We start from the raw sequence: 19208 nt of genomic DNA on the forward strand, positions 1-19208 counted from the left end.
AAAGATATGCATGCCAAGCAAGCTGAAATTAATTTGTGTAACTAGACCTGAGCTATCGAGCAGCTTTCAAAGGAACAAGATCTTCCTGTCTATAAATCAGTCCAGATTGAAATGCATAGAAAGAACTGTTTGCAGAAAATGCAAGTAAAGTCTGTGTTGTGTGATTATTTTATTAGGTTTATAATGCAGTTTAGCAAATGTTTTTGTTCATTTAACTTAGTTTAATTATATATTCTGAGTTGTGTGATTATTTTATTAGGTTTAAAATGCTGTTTAGCATTTAAAGTCTTTATTTCAAAAATTTAAAAATAATGTTTAAGTGTTACTTATGACAATTTTGAGAGGGGCGTGGAACCTAACTCCCTCACTTCCCATTGACTTACATTATAAACTGGGTTTCAATTTAAAATGGTTTCGATTTACAACCATTCCTTCTGGAACCTAACCCTGGCGTAAACTGAGGGCTACCTGTATATATATATATATATATATATATATATATATATATATATATATATATATATATATATATGTGTGTGTGTGTGTGCGTGCGTGCGTGTGTATATATATATATATATATATATATATATATATATGTGTGTGCGTACATATATATATATATATATGTGTGTGTGCGTGTGTATATATATATATATATATATATATTGAAAAAGTTTAAAGAAAATATCAAGATGGACTAATTCAGCACAAACTCATTTATAGGACAAAAAGTAAAAAAGCTACTAGCGTGCATATAATCACGAGGAGCCCAAATTCTCTGCAAAACAGAGAGATATTTATTGATTAAACAGTGATTTAAACAAAATTAATGCAGCATAAGATTTTATACATACTAATAAAACAAAACAAAAAGTGAGCAATCCTAAATAGTAGACAAATATTAAGCCCTTATTAGAGGTTCCTGGTATAAAAGTCCAGAAGTATACCACATATATTTGACATAGTGTTTATATTGTCCACAGAAAGTGAAAGAGAAGTAAACTTGTGTCCAGCAAGTTTCAAATGAGTGAATAAGCAGGTCGTTGGTCAAGCCCAGCAAAGCAAAAGCAAAAATTGAAAACCAACTAAAAGTAAAAGGGTGTGTGAGCTGATAAAAAGCTAAACCAGAATGGCCTATCTCCTAATTGCACTTCTCACAACTTGTGCAACCAAATCTAGGGGAAATTTAAACAAAGGTTGGAGATGGCGCCAAAGGCTGTCTGGTTGAGAATATTAAAATGTAAAATTCACAAAAACTTAAAATAATTAGAAGAAATATAATATAAAAAATATAGGACCATATACATATATAGATGTGAATCAAATGTGTAATTTTAAACGATCGTGGTAATAAGGCAATCCACTGTTTGAAATAAATAAATTAAATTTATTAGAACAATCAATTAATCATAAAACAGTTAATACACTTCTCTTTATTCATAAAAACCATATGGCACTGGTGTCTAAATTAAAAAATTGCACTAGTATTTTAGTTAAACATTCAGTGACAATTAAATACTCTATGTTAAATGAATAAAAAGCTAAACACAAGGCTGATTAAATGCACAATATGCTACTTGGGAACCGGGTTGAATAAACCAGAATGACAACGTCTTTAAATGTTTCTCAATAAACAATAGACTTTGATATAGGCACAGTCTCTAGAGCTCAGGGGATTAGGGAACAGGATTCCAATAGAAGAATAATCTTGCGATTAAGGAATTGGTGATTCACAAAGGCTCCCTGGTGAGCTGAAACACGTAGACCATACCAGTATCCGGCTTGTTTTGGAAAAGACACAGACACGATAAGCTCCCAGGACCGCAACGCCAGAACTAAGTTGATTGACCAAAGTACTGAGCGAAAACATACTAATAAAACAAAACAAAAAGTGAGCAATCCTAAATCTTTTATCCATAGGATCTTTGAAAGCACAACTGTCCTCAATAGGTATAGTTGTACGCTTCGCCAGGGTAGAAATAGCTCCCTCCACCTTAGGGACCGTCTGGCACGAGTCCCGCATGGTGTCTGATATGGGAAACATTTTCTTAAAAGTAGGAGGGGGAGCGAACGGAATACCTGGTCTATCCCACTCCTTAGTAGCAATGTCCGAAATCCTCTTAGGGACCGGAAAAACATCAGTGTAGGCAGGAACCTCTAGAAATCTGTCCATTTTACACAATTTCTCTGGAACTACAATAGGGTCACAATCATCCAGAGTCGCTAAAACCTCCCTTAGCAACAAGCGGAGGTCTTCTAGTTTAAACTTAAAAGCCGTCATATCTGAGTCTGTCTGAGGGAACATCTTTCCTGGATCAGAAATCTCTCCCTCAGACAGCAAATCCCTCACCCCCAACTCAGAACATTGTGAGGGTACATCGGATATGGCTAATAAAGCATCAGAGGGCTCAGCATTTGTTCTCACACCAGACCTACTGTGCTTCCCCTGCAACCCAGGCAGCTTAGATAAAACCTCTGTAAGGGTAGTATTCATAACTGCGGCCATATCTTGCAGGGTGAAAGAATTAGACGCACTAGAAGTACTTGGCGTCGCTTGTGCGGGCGTTAATGGTTGTGACACTTGGGGAGAATTAGATGGCATAACCTGATTCCCTTCTGACTGAGAATCATCCTGCGACATACTTTTAGTAGCTAAAATATGTTCTTTGCAATTTATTGACCTTTCAGTGCATGAGGGACACATTCTAAGTGGGGGTTCCACAATGGCTTCTAAACATATTGAACAATGACTTTCCTCAATGTCAGACATGTTTAACAGGCTAGTAATGACTACGAACAAGCTTGAAAACACTTTATTTAGTGAAAAAAACAACAATTTTAAAAAACGGTACTGCGCCTTTAAGAGAAAAAAAGCATACACGTTATACAAAACTGCTTTAAAATACACCAAACTTTTCAAATTTTTTATAGCAGACTCAATTTGTGTAGTTAAGTTTGCCCCACAAGAAAGGAAAACATTTAACCCTTTATTGTGCAAACCGGATTGAAATAAGGCCTAAATCCGGAAAAAAACACCCCCTGCCCTCACTGGGATAGTAAATATGTGGTTAAAGCTTTGATTTGGCCCAAAACATCCACAAGGGCCCTCAGGAGTTGGAGCTTGCTGCTTGCTGAGTGAAAACAACTGTGCATCTGAGGCGCGAAAATAGGCCCCACCCATCTCACTCGATGTCTCTACAGCCTCAAAGAACCACACCAGAGCAGTTTTAAACTAGCCATGTGGGTTCTGAGACCCAAAAATTAAGCCAAGTGTACTCTCAATAAAGTTGCCAACAAAAACGGTATTGCCCACAAAACGTTAATAGCACTCCCAGTTCATAAAACGTTTGCCCGCAAACATTCAAAAACCAGTGTCAACCCTTTTTTAATTAGCCCCTTATGCAAGCTTAGTAATGCCCTTCTAAAGCTCTTAGGATTACTGCTTACCCTTACCCTCATGGGGATACTGTCAGCCTTTCTGAAATACACAGTCTCTCCAGAAAAAATGACTGAACATACCTCACTGCTATAAAGCATGAAAACGTTCCTCACACTGAAGTTTCCTGTACCCCTCAGCTTCTGTGGGAACTGCACTGGATCTTAGTGACAAATGCTAAGATCATCATCCTCCAGGCAGAAGTCTTCATCCATCTGCTGCCTGAGAGTAAATAGTACACACCGGTACCATTTAAAACAAAAAACTCTTGCTTGAAGAAATTAAAAACTAATATTTTATCACCTCTTTCACTTTACCCTTCCTAGTACTTAGAGTAGGCAAAGAGAATGACTGGGGGGTGGAGCTAAGGGAGGAACTATATAGACAGCTCTGCTGTGGTGCTCTTTGCCACTTCCTGTTAGCAGGAGGATAATATCCCACAAGTAAAGGATGAATTCGTGGACTCGTCATACCTTATAGAAGAAAAATGGTTAGAACATTATTAAGTCAAAAACGGAGAAAGAGGATAAAAGAATTCCTCAAGATTGGGGTGTGTTAGCACTCATTCCTACTAATTAGTAAAGTTTAAAAAGTTTAATTTTTATTAGTTAGAAGTTAAAAGGACCCATATATAATGTGATTAATTATATGAGTAAGGAAGGCCTTATATATCAAGAAATACCTATACAACTTATATACTAAGGTCACCTTGCCCCCCTGTTTCCTGGCCGATAACTGCTCCCTCGGCTTCAGGTGACAGGGACAAGAGACCATAAACTAAAAGTTAAAACCAAAAATAGTGCACCAAGGTGCTTCTATTAAACAACAAACGCGTTTCGGCTGTTAGTGGCAGCCTTTTTCAATGTAGCATAGACAAGCCGAGGCCCGGGTGCCACCCCTTCTTATAGTACTAAGCAACCGTTGAATTGACCTATCACGCACAAGGGGCGAGATACGCCCCGTTACACACCAATGACTGAAGCCTGAGAAAAGGCTTGTATTCTATAAGGTATCCGATTGGTTATGGCTCTGATGTGAATATCCTATGGTTGTTATAATGCTAACATTGTTACGCTAATAGTTAAACCCTTTTTATTTACGATTGCACATCCAATATAATGGTCTTATAGTTAGTAGCTTACATAAACATGTCAGACATTCTCCTCCTGGCGTCTATTTGAATGAGCGGAGATTTAAATATATTGTTATTTATTACACCTTGATAGTGTTTCGTGCCTGTACCATTAGTTAGCCAATAGATGCGCTTCTCTCATTCATTCATATTCTCTACGCAGTTCTATTGGTCTATTGGTAATAGAGGACACAACACGATTTTAGGGTTATAATTGTGTAGAAATTTCCGTTCGTAATCATATATATAACATATCAACCTCAGCTTATATTTAACCTAAAACTAGGAGGTATATTTCCCACTAATTACAATGTAATGCAAGTGAGAAAGGTCCTTGTATAAATAAACATGCTATGTTGTTCAATTGGCATCAGTAGTATTGAGCTAGTGTTTGGTGCTGTAGTCATGGTGATGAAGAACGCTATGGGAACACATTGGGGCAGTACCACAGAATTAGTATGAGAATACATATAAAATGGTTTGTCCTTAAGTTAAATATTACCCTAAAGCTAACATAACCATGGATTGGTCACATGAATGTATAATTTATACAAAAATACGGTAGGCTGGTGGTACTATGGGCGGCACAAAGATTGTATTTTAATCTATACTCCAAATGTAATATGAATATAAAATGATAAAGGATTAATCCGTGAATTCGCATGTAGATACAAATTCATGCATCATCCAAATAATGTTATTTCCTGGCACTAGAGTTCAATTGTCCTAAGGATAACATTACTGCTCTACATCGTCATATTCATTAGTAGTAAGGGATTAAAATAATTCAGATCCAATTAGATATTATATGACATACAGGAGTCCATCCATACTTAGGTTGTTATTATAGGAATACCCAATAATTGTTTGCTTCATTCATACCATGTGGGGTAACTGAATTTAACCTAAAGATCCAACCTGTTTCTTTTCTTAGTAGCACATTTTCTGTGTCACCTCCTCTAATGCCTGGTTTAACCCTTTCAAGGCCCCAGCATCTAAAAGAGTTGGGTTTTCCAGAGTGTTTAAGCAAAAAATGTTTGGCTACACTAGTTATCTGTTTGCCATCAAGTTGATCTTTTTCTGCATTGCGTATATTGCACAGATGTTCTGTGATTCGTGTTCGTAATTTGCGGGTAGTCATCCCAGTGTAAATTAAGTTACACGAACAGGAAAGGCAATAAATTACGTTATCACTCTGGCAATTTATATGAGTCTTTATTTTCCATTTTTTGGAAAACCTATCAGTAATGCAGTCTTTTCTGATCATATATTGGCAGATTTTACAGTGACCACATGGGGTGGATCCTTGGTGTATTGGTTTCTTGTTCCTATTTCTGTCAAAATGACTCATGGTAAGATTATCCATAAGGTTTCTACCTCTTCTAAAAGTTAGAGATGGTCTGTCTGGTATTAGTTTTTGTAGACTCTCATCACTTTGTAGTATGTGCAAGTGTTTATGGACAATGGAACTGACTTGATTACTCTGTGTATTGTATGTCGATATGAATCTAATAACATTGGATTCTGAATCACATTTAATGTTAGGTTTTAAGAGTTCTTGTCTATTTTTGTTTAGAGCTTTATTATATGCTCTGGCAAGTGATCTCCTAGAGTAGCCCCTTTTGAGTAATCTGTTCCTCAGATCTTGTGCTGACTCCTTGAAAGCAGAAATATCTGTGCAATTTCTCCTTAGTCTTAGATATTCTCCATAAGGGAGACTCTTTATGGTGGAAGGATGGTGGTTACTTGATGCATGTAGGATGTTATTTGTGGCAGTAACTTTTCTGTATGTTTCTGTCACTAGTCTATTATCACACTTGGAGATAGTTAAATCTAAAAATTCAACTTTTTCTGTACTCTCACTGTGTGTTAGATATAGACCAAACGGGTTGTCATTGAGCATCATAAAAAATTCACCCAGTATTTCTATTGGGCCTTCCCAAACCAGGAGAATATCATCTATATACCTGGACCAGTGGGAGATGTATTGTGTGTACTGATAGTTGTTGTCACTGAACACAATTGTCTCTTCCCACCAGCCCAGGTATATATTTGCGTAAGTCGGTGCACAAGATGTGCCCATGGCAGTTCCACAAACCTGAAGAAAGAAATTATCATCGAACACAAAGTAGTTGTGTGTTAATATAAACTTGAGTAGTCTGATGATAAAATCTTTCGTTTGTGTGTCCATATTTTCTTCCTTTTGTAAGAAATAAGCAATAGCTTTTGTGCCCCATTCAGTCTTTATGCTCGTATACAGGGATTCGACATCACAAGTGACAAGTGTTGACTGCTGTGTTATTTCCAGTGTTTGTATTTTGTTTAAGATATGCATAGTGTCTCTTGTATACGATGGTAATGCGACTACTATGTGTCTTAACCTGGCATCAACATATCTACTTGCTTTCTCTGTGAGTGACCCTATACCTGAGACAATGGGTCTCCCTGGTGGACAGGAGATATTTTTATGGACTTTGGGCAGTAGGTACATTGTGGCTACTTTGGGGTTATTGACAGTTAAGTACTTATATTCCTTCTGGTCGATGATTTTATCAGCCAGAGCAGTATTAATAAGTTTGCAATAAATTTCAAGAAAGTTTTGCGTCGGGTTTCCCAGTAATTTTTTATAGTTGGTTTTATTACATAGTTGTTTCATGGCTTCCTCTACGTACATAGTGGTTGGCCATATTACTATGTTACCCCCTTTATCGCTGTTTTTAATTTGGACATCTGTCCATTTTGTCATTTCTTGTAATGCTTCTATTTCTGCTTGATTAATGTTACCTGTGGAGTATCCACTGTCTTTTATAGTCAAAATGTCATTGCAAACTAGATTCAGGAAAGTAATGGCCTGAGGAGAAATATGGCTGGGTGGGACAAATTGAGATTTGGTTTTTAATATTTCCCTCCAGTTTTTATTATTAGATTGATCAGTGTCTTCACTTGTCGTGTTTATATTCTCCTCTAATAAAGCCATTAGGTCATTTAAAGCTGTTTGATCAGCAGGGGATAAAGTACTGGGATCTTCTGTATTTGCAAAATACTTTCTGAGTAATATTTTCCTAACAAAAAAATGTGTGTCTTTAATGACCTCGAACTTATTAATTTGGTTAGAAGGTACAAAGGATAACCCTTTCTTTAGCGCAGATATATGTGCAGGTGTGAGTACTTTGTTTGATAAATTTAAAATATTCAAATTATCAGCTGCATCATTTTGTGTTATTTCTTTTTGTGTGATTGGTTCTTGTGAGCTTGTGGTTTCTGGTTGAAGCGGACCTGTCTCCTGGTTTGCGGATGTTTTACCTCTACCTCTCCTGGTCCTACGTCTAAAGGGAGCTTCTTAATGTTAATGTGTGGTTTGGATTTCTGTTTATTCTTATTGACAAGGATAGACTTAGGGAGACCCTCAGAATCTGATACTTCTGTGTCTGGAGATTCATATTCTATATCTGTATTTTCTGAATCTGATGTTTGGTTACTTCCCTTTTTCCATGAATACACTTTCCCTTGGGAATAATCATTTAGATCCCTGTCAATCTTTTTCTCTTTCCTTTCAGAGATAAATTTGGCAAATCTCTCCACATCATTTTTTATTTTCTTATAGGATTTTTGAAAATCCTCTCTTGTTTCATATAGTTTGAGATCCTCACTAAGCTTATTGATTTCCTGCGTTACAGAATTTAGTTTTTCAGTTTCGTGTTCTATCAAATAGCCTATAAGCTTAAGTGAGCATTCAGTTAATGCTTGCTCCCATTTGGTCATCAACTCTGGTTTCAGATTGTAAAAAGAAGGGAATAATTTAAGGCGTAAACCTCTGGGTATGACATTATTTTTATGATAAAAATCATACATGCCTAGGTTCCATTGGCCTCTAATTTGTTTCTTCCTTATCTTTTTTAAATCTTTCAAAGGTTGTGACCATTCACCAGATACCTCTCTTTCAACAGTACTTTTGTAAGTCAAAAACGGGTCATAATTAATTCCTTCAATCAAACCAGCAGGTTTAAGCGAGTTCAAATTGTATATCCATTTAGACTCTGCTTTTAAAAGCAGGTTATCAATGTCACCACCTCTGGTTTTTAAATCTATTAACTCTAACCCCATCTATCTTAAATCCGTATCCTCACTACAGGGAGTGCAGAATTATTAGGCAAATGAGTATTTTGACCACATCATCCTCTTTATGCATGTTGTCTTACTCCAAGCTGTATAGGCTCGAAAGCCTACTACCAATTAAGCATATTAGGTGATGTGCATCTCTGTAATGAGAAGGGGTGTGGTCTAATGACATCAACACCCTATATCAGGTGTGCATAATTATTAGGCAACTTCCTTTCCTTTGGCAAAATGGGTCAAAAGAAGGACTTGACAGGCTCAGAAAAGTCAAAAATAGTGAGATATCTTGCAGAGGGATGCAGCACTCTTAAAATTGCAAAGCTTCTGAAGCGTGATCATCGAACAATCAAGCGTTTCATTCAAAATAGTCAACAGGGTCGCAAGAAGCGTGTGGAAAAACCAAGGCGCAAAATAACTGCCCATGAACTGAGAAAAGTCAAGCGTGCAGCTGCCAAGATGCCACTTGCCACCAGTTTGGCCATATTTCAGAGCTGCAACATCACTGGAGTGCCCAAAAGCACAAGGTGTGCAATACTCAGAGACATGGCCAAGGTAAGAAAGGCTGAAAGACGACCACCACTGAACAAGACACACAAGCTGAAACGTCAAGACTGGGCCAAGAAATATCTCAAGACTGATTTTTCTAAAGTTTTATGGACTGATGAAATGAGAGTGAGTCTTGATGGGCCAGATGGATGGGCCCGTGGCTGGATTGGTAAAGGGCAGAGAGCTCCAGTCCGACTCAGACGCCAGCAAGGTGGAGGTGGAGTACTGGTTTGGGCTGGTATCATCAAAGATGAGCTTGTGGGGCCTTTTCGGGTTGAGGATGGAGTCAAGGTCAACTCCCAGTCCTACTGCCAGTTTCTGGAAGACACCTTCTTCAAGCAGTGGTACAGGAAGAAGTCTGCATCCTTCAAGAAAAACATGATTTTCATGCAGGACAATGCTCCATCACACACGTCCAAGTACTCCACAGCGTGGCTGGCAAGAAAGGGTATAAAAGAAGAAAATCTAATGACATGGCCTCCTTGTTCACCTGATCTGAACCCCATTGAGAACCTGTGGTCCATCATCAAATGTGAGATTTACAAGGAGGGAAAACAGTACACCTCTCTGAACAGTGTCTGGGAGGCTGTGGTTGCTGCTGCACGCAATGTTGATGGTGAACAGATCAAAACACTGACAGAATCCATGGATGGCAGGCTTTTGAGTGTCCTTGCAAAGAAAGGTGGCTATATTGGTCACTGATTTGTTTTTGTTTTGTTTTTGAATGTCAGAAATGTATATTTGTGAATGTTGAGATGTTATATTGGTTTCACTGGTAAAAATAAATAATTGAAATGGGTATATATTTGTTTTTTGTTAAGTTGCCTAATAATTATGCACAGTAATAGTCACCTGCACACACAGATATCCCCCTAAAATAGCTATAACTAAAAACAAACTAAAAACTACTTCCAAAACTATTCAGCTTTGATATTAATGAGTTTTTTTGGGTTCATTGAGAACATGGTTGTTGTTCAATAATAAAATTAATCCTCAAAAATACAACTTGCCTAATAATTCTGCACTCCCTGTATTGTGATATTTTTAAGAGATATTTTGGACTATAAGGAAGATAAGGTATATGCATATTCCACTAGATATACTTCTGAATCAGACAAATCAGGTTCAGAATGCCAGGTCCAGAACGCTAGGGGGAGGAATTTTTGGGACAGAGGGCCCCAAGGGACAAAAGGAAAACCAGAAGAGGGGGAGAAAACATAAGAAAGGTAAATGGGAGGACAGGTGGGTACACATTACGCAGCTCCCAGAATGTAGAGAAACAGAATTGAATAAGATTAAAACAGATGAAGAATTACAGGCGGTAAACTTATCTGATAACATTTTGGAATCATCACATGTCAACCTGCTGAAAAAGGGCTTAACTTTTTGTCCCACAAATAAATTGGACAGATTTAGAGCAACTAAAGATTTGCATATGTTTGCTAGAAGAGTAGTCTTAAAGAAACTATATTTAAATAAACCTGATATTACTAAGTTCAATACGCATGATAATTTTTTTTTTAAATGATCTTGAATTGTTACTACAACAGGGTAAATGTAGTGACTCTCAAGATTCAAGTACAATTGGGTTTAGTACTTTAAAACCTAAATCTAATTATATGCCATCTCTGTCCATGGTTTCTAATTTATCAAATTTTGTCTAATTAGTTGAAAAGGACATCTTTAGATAATAACTGGTTATCCAAAAGCAACCTCAATGAGGATGAAATTTGTGCACTTAATGAACTAATGACTGACAATAATATTATGATAAAGCCCTCGGACAAGGGAGGAAATGTGGTGATTCTAAAAAAACAAGATTATGTGTGTGAATGTTTGAGACAATTGAACATGAAAACACAATATGAAGTTGTAAGGAATGACCCTACAATAAGTTATAAGATCATACTTGATAATTTTTTGTTGGAGGCCTTTAAGGAAGGCACTATCAATTACAATGAATACAGATATATGAAAAATGAATTTCCAGTGGTACCACTGGAAATTCCAAAGTTACATAAAAACAAAATTCCCTCTCCCAGAAGGCCCATTGTATCCCGGATTAATGGCCTATGTGAAAACATTGGTAAATATGTTGACTGGTGTTTACGTAATTGTCATTACCATCTTATGTCAAGGATACTAGAGATGTTTTAAAAAAACTTGACAATATTAGTGTTACTTCAACAACACTGTTGGTATCAATAGATGTGGAAGCCCTATACTCATGCATCCCACACACTTTAGGTATTGGGCAATAAAATATTATTTAATGCAAAGAGGACAACAGTATGAGAAGTACACTAATTTGGTAACTTTGCTGCTCCGATTCTTCTTGGAACATTATTTTTTATAAGAAATTTTACAGGCAATTGATGGGTACGGCAATGGGGACATGTTGTGCCCCCACTTATTCCTGCCTATACCTTGGTATGTGGGAGGCCCAAAATATCATTGATATATCAGCAGTTTATGGCCAATCAATAGATTTATGGATATGCTATATCGATGATGCCGTCCTCCTATGGAATGGCACTGTAACAGATTTGCATGATTTTATGAAAATCCTTAATAATAATTCTTGGAACTTAAATTTTACTTATGAGTACAGTGATAAAGAACTAACTTTCCTTGACTTAAAAATTATCAAAGAAGGGGACACAATAGTCACTGAATCACATTGAAAACCAACTGCAGCAAATACTCTCTTGCTAGCCAGTAGTTAACATCCAAAGAGTCAAATTAAGTCTTTTCCCGTGGGACAGATTCTAAGACATCGTAGAAACTGTTCCACAGTTGAGGGATTTAAAATTTATGCCATGGATCAGACAAAAATATTTAAAGCCAGGGGGTACCCTAATAAATGTATCAAAGAAGGCTATAAAAGAACTAGGGATTCTGAATGGGATATTCTCCTCTACAAAGATAAAGAATGGAAGTAGACATGTGCAATTCGGTTCGGATCGATTCGGAAATTCGGAAAATTCAGCAAATTCGGAGATTCGTATCGATCTGAATTTCCAAATTAAAATACTGACGAATTTACCGAATAAATCCGAATTAGTTCGGATTTATTCGGTAAATTCGGATGGCCATGGATTACACTAGTATTGTACAGTATATTAGGTTATATCACTCTGCTATGGGTTACACCTAATATACAGTACATAATACTAGTCTAATACACAGCACACATACCGAAATTCCGAATTTCCGAATCGAACCGAATCCAGTCGAATTTTTTCGAATCCAAATGAATCCGAAACGAATTAATTCAAAGTTTTCCAAATTCGAATCGATCCGAAACGAAATTCGAAAAACTCCAAATCGATCCGAACCGAAACGAATTTTTCGATCATGCACATATCTAAATGGAAGAAACCTATTGTTAGATACATTTCAACATATAATGACAGATGGAAGGAAATTAGAGCTATACTTAGAAAACATTGGGATCTGCTTACTATAGACACAGATTTAAGAGATATAGAGAAACTAGTCAATAGTCATTTTGTGGATAATAGCACTAATGTGAATTGGTTAGCTAAGAAGAGGAAAGAAAATGGATCCTTTATATGTGGCAAGTGTGTAATTTGTAAGTTCATGATGAAAGGTAACAAAATTACCAACCTTGAAGGGAAACATTTCAAAGTAAAGGGACATATAAACTGTAATAGTGTTGGAGTCATATATTTGGTAACTTGCACATGTCCAAAGTTTTATATTGGGAAAACCTATAGAGAAATCCATGAAAGAATAAAAGAGCATAGGAGAGATATTTTAAATAAAAAGATAAAAAGTAATGGGGTTGCTAGACATTTTTTGGAATATCCCAATAGTGAGGATATGGATTTAAAGGGATAGTAAACCCCAAAATTTTCTTTTATGATTCAGATAGAACATACAATTTTAAACAACTTTCCAATTTAATTCTATTATCATTTTCTTCATTCTCTTGTTATCCATTGCTGAAGGGACAGCATTGCACTACTGTCAGGAAGCTGAAAATATCTATTTAGCCAATCACAAGAGACAAATGTGTGCAGGCACCAATTAGCAGCAGCTCCCCCTAGTGTATGATATGTGCGTATTATTTTTCAACAGGGGACACCAAGAGAATGAAGCACATTTTAGAATAGAAATGAATTTAAAAGTGTCTTAAAATGACCTGCTCTATCTGAATCATGCACGTTTAATTTTGACTTTCCTATCCCTTTAAGATGGATGGGGTTAGAGTTAATAGATTTAAAAACCAGAGTTGGTGACATTAATAACTTGCTCCTAAAAACAGAGTATAAATGGATATAGAATTTGAACTTAAACCTGCTGGATTGAATGAAGAAATTAATTGTGCCCCTTTTTTGAGTTAATCAGGTTTTAGCTTTTTTTTCCTACAAAATGCAGTTTCCCAACAAAATGCTAATTCTTTTAAATGTAATGTGAAGTAATTCAACTTCTTTAAAAGTTTAATTAAATATATGATTGCTAAAATAATGAGGTTTGCTTGTATATAGGAATTAGGTACAAGCTGTAAACTAATCCTATCACTGATGGCAATATCCATTATCAAATGAAATAAATGTTGTATGTATGCCTCAAAATCCCACTCTCTCTCTATGTTCAATATAATTACTTAATGTTACACAAGATTAACTTGTATACAATTTGAATTTTTTGGTTTTGAATTTTCCGTTTATGATTTTGTGTGAGCAATTTTGAGCAATCCGATTGGTCTATTTCACCGTGCCCATTTACGGATGATATAAAGCCTGTCTGTATTGTCAATTCAGTATGATGCTTGAGAAAGTCCTAGACGAATGAGAAGGGTGAAATGCGCGTAGCGCTATAAGTCACGCCCCTGTTTGGAAGGTGGTGTCTTACGCCTGTTTGTAGACGACAATGGAGCCTGCTAACCTTTGACACCTTGATTGAAGTTAAACAAAGGCCTAGATTACGAGTTTTGTGGTAGATGAAAAAGCAGCGTTAACAGGTCCTAACGCTGCTTTTTTATGCCCGCTAGTATTACGAGTCTTGCAGGTTTAGGGGCACCGCACACTTTTTTGGCCTTACCGCAAAACGACTTACGTAAACTTCGTAAAGTCTTTTTTCTATGGGACTTTTATAGCACTGGTATTACGAGTCTTTCCTGGGAGGCCAAAAAGTGAGTGGTACACCCTAAACCGTCAAGATATCTACCCCATTTGAAAGTCAGTAGTTATGAGTTTTATGGTACAACGCCGCAACATAAAACTCATAACTAAAGTGCTAAAAAGTACACTAACACCCATAAACTACCTATTAACCCCTAAACCGAGGCTCTCCCGCATTGCAAACACTAAAATATTTTTTTTAACCCCCTAATCTTCCGCTCTGGACACTGCCGCCACCTACATTATACTTATGAACCCCTAATATGCTGCCCCCAACATCGCCGACACCTACATTATATTTATTAACCCCTAATCTGCCGCCCCCAATGTCGCTGCAACCTACCTACACTTATTAACCCCTAATCTGCCGCCCCCAACGTTGCCGCCACTATGATAAACATGTTAACCCCTAAACCGCCGCACTCCCGCCTCGCAAACATTAGTTTATTATTATTAATCCCTAATCTGCCGTCCCTAACATCGCCGCCACCTACCTACATTTATTAACCCCTAATCTGCCGCCCCCACTATATTAAATTTATTAACCCCTAAACCTAAGTCTAACCCTAACACCTCCTAACTTAAATATAATTACAATAAATCTAAATAAATATTCCTATCATTAACTAAATTATTCCTATTTTAAACTAAATACCTATAAAATAAACCCTAAGATAGCTACAATATAACTAATAGTTACATTGTATCTAGCTTAGGGTTTATTTTTATTTTACAGGCAAGTTTGTATTTATTTTAACTAGGTAGAATAGTTATTAAATAGTTATTAACTATTTAATAACTACCTAGCTAAAATAAATACAAAAGTACCTGTAAAATAAAACCTAACCTAAGTTACACTAACACCTAACACTACAATATAATTAAATAAATTACCTAAATTAAATTAAATTAGCTAAAGTACAAAAAAAAAACCCCCACTAAATTACAGAAAATAATAAACAAATTACAGATATTTAAACTAATTACACCTAATCTAATAGCCCTATTAAAATAAAAAAGCCCCCCCAAAATAAAAAAAAAAACCTAGCCTAAACTAAACTACCAATAGCCCTTAAAAGGGCCTTTTGCAGGGCATTGCCCCAAAGTAATCAGCTCTTTTACCTGTAAAAAAATACAAATAACCCCCCTAACAGTAAAACCCACCACCCACACAACCAACCCCCCAAATAAAATACTAACTAAAATAACCTAAGCTCCCCATTGCACTGAAAAGGGCATTTGGATGGGCATTGCCGTCCAAACCCTAACCTAAAAAAAAACCCCACCCAATACACCCTTAAAAAAGCCTAACACTAACCCCCTGAAGATCGACTTACCGGGAGACGTCTTCATTCAAGCCGGGCCGAAGTCCTCAACGAAGCCGGGAGAAGTCTTCATCCAAGCCGGGGGCGAAGTGGTCCTCCAGACGGGCAGAAGTCTTCATCCAGTCGGCATCTTCTATCTTCATCCATCCGGCGCGGAGCGGGTCCATCTTCAAGAGCATCCTCTTCATCCGACGACTAAAGCTAAATGAAGGTACCTTTAAGTGACGTCATCCAAGATGGCGTCCCACAGATTCCGATTGGCTGATAGAATTCTATCAGCCAATCGGAATTAAAGGGACAGTATACACTCATTTTCATATAACTGCATGTAATAGACACTACTATAAAGAATAAGATGCACAGATACTGATATAAAAATCCAGTATAAAACTGTTTAAAAACTTACTTTGAAGCTCTCAGTTTGGCTCTGTTGAAAAGGTAGCTGGAAAGCCCACTGCAAGTGGCAAATAAGACACTCCCCCTCCCCCTTCTTTTGCATATGAAAAGACCCTTTACACAAACAGGAGCAAGCTGGAGAAGGTAGCTGACGGTATTCACATAAAACTTTGGGGCTTGGTTAGGAGTCTGAAAATCAGAACAATGTTATTTAAAAATAAGCAAAACTATACATTTATAAATAGATCATCTACAAAACATTTATGCAAAGAAAAAAATGAGTGTATAATGTCCCTTTAAGGTAGAAAAAATCCTATTGGCTGATGCCAAATAGGAATAATTTAGTTAATGATAGGAATATTTATTTAGATTTATTTTAATTATATTTAAGTTAGGGGGTGTTAGGGTTAGACTTCGGTTTAGGGGTTAATACATTTAATATAGTGGCGGCGACTTTGGGGGCGGCAGATTAGGGGTTAATAAATGTAGGTCGGTGGCGGCGATGTTAGGGACTGCAGATTAGGGGTTAAGAATATTTAACTAATGTTTGCGAGGCGGGAGTGCGGCGGTTTAGGGGTTAATATGTTTATTATAGTGGTGGCGACGTTGGGGCAGCAGATTAGGGGTTAATAAATGTAGGTAGGTTGCGGCGACATAGGGGGTGGCAGATTAGGGGTTAATAAATATAATGTAGGTGTCGACGATGTTGGGGATAGCAGATTAGGGGTTACTAAGTATAATGTAGGTGGCGGCGGTGTCCGGAGCGGCAGATTAGGGGTTAATAATTATAATGTAGGTGTCGGTGATGTCTGGGGCGGCAGATTAAGGGTTAATAAGTGTAAGATTAGGGGTGTTTAGACTCGGGGTTCATGTTAGGGTGTTAGGTGTAAACATAAATTTTATTTCCCCATAGGAATCAATGGGGCTGCGTTACTGAGCTAAACGCTGCTTTTTTGCAGGTGTTAGACTTTTTTTCAGCCGGCTCTCCCCGTTGATTCCTATGGGGAAATCGTGCACGAGCACGTTACACCAGCTCACCGCTGACTTAAGCAGCGCTGGTATTGGAGTGAGATATGGAGCTAAATTTTGCTCTACACTCACTTTTTGTCTTTTAACGCCGGGTTTCTGAAAACTCGTAATACCAGCATTGCATGAAAGTGAGCGATGAGAATAACGTGCAAGTTAATATCTCTCCCCTGTTACCGCAAAACTCGTAATCTAGGCGAAAGTGTCCACTCCTAGCTTTGAAGTGCCTGTGCAGTAAACAGTGAGGTTTGTTACAAGCCGTATGAGCAGAGAACATTTTCAAGTACACACCTGTGTGAATCCGGTGAGTGTTAAGACAGAGGGGCAGTTCTGGGAGGACCGTGGAACTGAATATAATGGGTAAATGGTTCGGTGAGCTGTGGGCTTTGAATGCCTTTTTGAAACCCTGTCTTGAATGTGCACTCTAGGAGGAATTCCACTGCTTTTCTGACGCAGGACTGTTATATGTATACACGCACTGGTCTGTTTGCTTTAATCAAGGATTATCCTGCACAACTAACCAATTTTTGCTTTTGCTTTGCTGGGCTTGACCAACAACCTGCTTATTCACTCATTTTAAACTTGCTGGACACAAGTTTACTTCTCTTTCACTTTCTGTGGACAATATAAACACTATGTCAAATATATGTGGTATACTTCTGGACTTTTATACCAGGAACCTCTAATAAGGGCTTAATATTTGTCTACTATTTAGGATTGCTCACTTTTTGTTTTGTTTTAGTAGAATGTATAAAATCTTATGCTGCATTAATTTTGTTTAAATCACTGTGTTCAATCAATAAATATCACAATCATATGGTGAATAGACTGATTGCAAGAGGATACGGGCCAGAGATGGTGCTAAATGTGGCTAAGGAAGTGGCTGGTGTGAGCAGACACGATACCCTTAGTCAGAAACAAGAAAGTACTGAGGATGAACGTACCATGTTCATTACTCAGTATTCTTCTGAATATTATAAGGTATGTGCCATATTGAAGAAGTATTTTCCTCTATTATATGGTGACAAAGATCTCAAAAACATGGTTAAGAAGGGGTTCAAATGTGTATATTCAAGAAACTTGACCCTAGGCAACATTCTGTCCCCTACCCAACTCCCACACAAACAACAATTAACCACTTGGCTCAGTGTCCAAGGGACATATAAATGTGGAGGGGGGAGATGTAAGGCCTATGAATTTATTGTGGAAGGAGAAGAGTTTTATTCATGTGTCACAAACCAAACTTTTGAGACAAAAGGATGTGTGAAATGTTCAACTACCTATATCGTATATTTGATTGAGTGTGTCCAACCGGTGTCAATATGTGGGCATGATCACTAGAGACATACGCACTAGGATACGTGAGCATCTAGGTTACATAAAAAATAAGATATTATGTTCAGCTCTATCAAGACATTTTATTGAGGTACACAAAGGGGACGTAAGATCTTTTAAATGGAGAGCAATTTAAACCATCAGGAGACCCACCGAGGGGGGGGGGAGACAAAGATAGTCTCTTGGCCAGACAGGAAACCTTCTGGATATTTAAATTGAAGACCCAGGTCCCTGTTGGCTTCAATTCAGAATTCGATCTGATCAATCATTGGCACTGAAGTATGGTTTGTACACATTTATAAGTACTATACTATGGTATATCTGATCAACCATTGACATGTATGTATGGTCAGTATACATTTATATATATATACTATATCATGGTACATATTTTATTTTATTTCTTTAAATGATCTTCAAATGACCTGTAAGTTTCCTTTTATACCCTATACTTTACATTAGAGCCACATCTACAACTATCATCACATACTATTTATGCTATTTCTGACTTTAGGGATTTCGTATGTTGTGCGGTCCTCATACACTGATACCCTTTTACACATTGTGCCTATATACATCGATGTGTGTTCTCTGTCCGGTATCCTCTTGGCACTTATTAGTTTAAATCTTGAAGTCTTTCTGCATATGGCAAAAAGCTACAATAATTCATAGGGTTTATAAACATGCATATAGACTACAAATACACACATACAGGCTTTGTGTACAAGTTTATTCATCTATGTTTG

General features: G+C 37.2%; 1 protein-coding gene across 1 annotated transcript in view; it reads right to left on the reverse strand.

The window, feature by feature from the left end:
- LOC128636461 (gap junction delta-2 protein-like) overlaps window positions 1–7545 on the reverse strand; it is a 27018-nt gene extending 19473 nt beyond the window's left edge. The window contains exon 1 of the mRNA XM_053689476.1: window positions 6996–7545. Within this exon, the coding sequence (XP_053545451.1) occupies window positions 6996–7545 (550 nt within the window). The remainder of the gene's footprint in view (window positions 1–6995) is intronic.
- Window positions 7546–19208: the final 11663 nt, after the last annotated feature.

Source organism: Bombina bombina, chromosome 7 (genome assembly GCF_027579735.1).
Source record: "Bombina bombina isolate aBomBom1 chromosome 7, aBomBom1.pri, whole genome shotgun sequence".
In the NCBI taxonomy this organism is placed as follows: domain Eukaryota; kingdom Metazoa; phylum Chordata; class Amphibia; order Anura; family Bombinatoridae; genus Bombina; species Bombina bombina.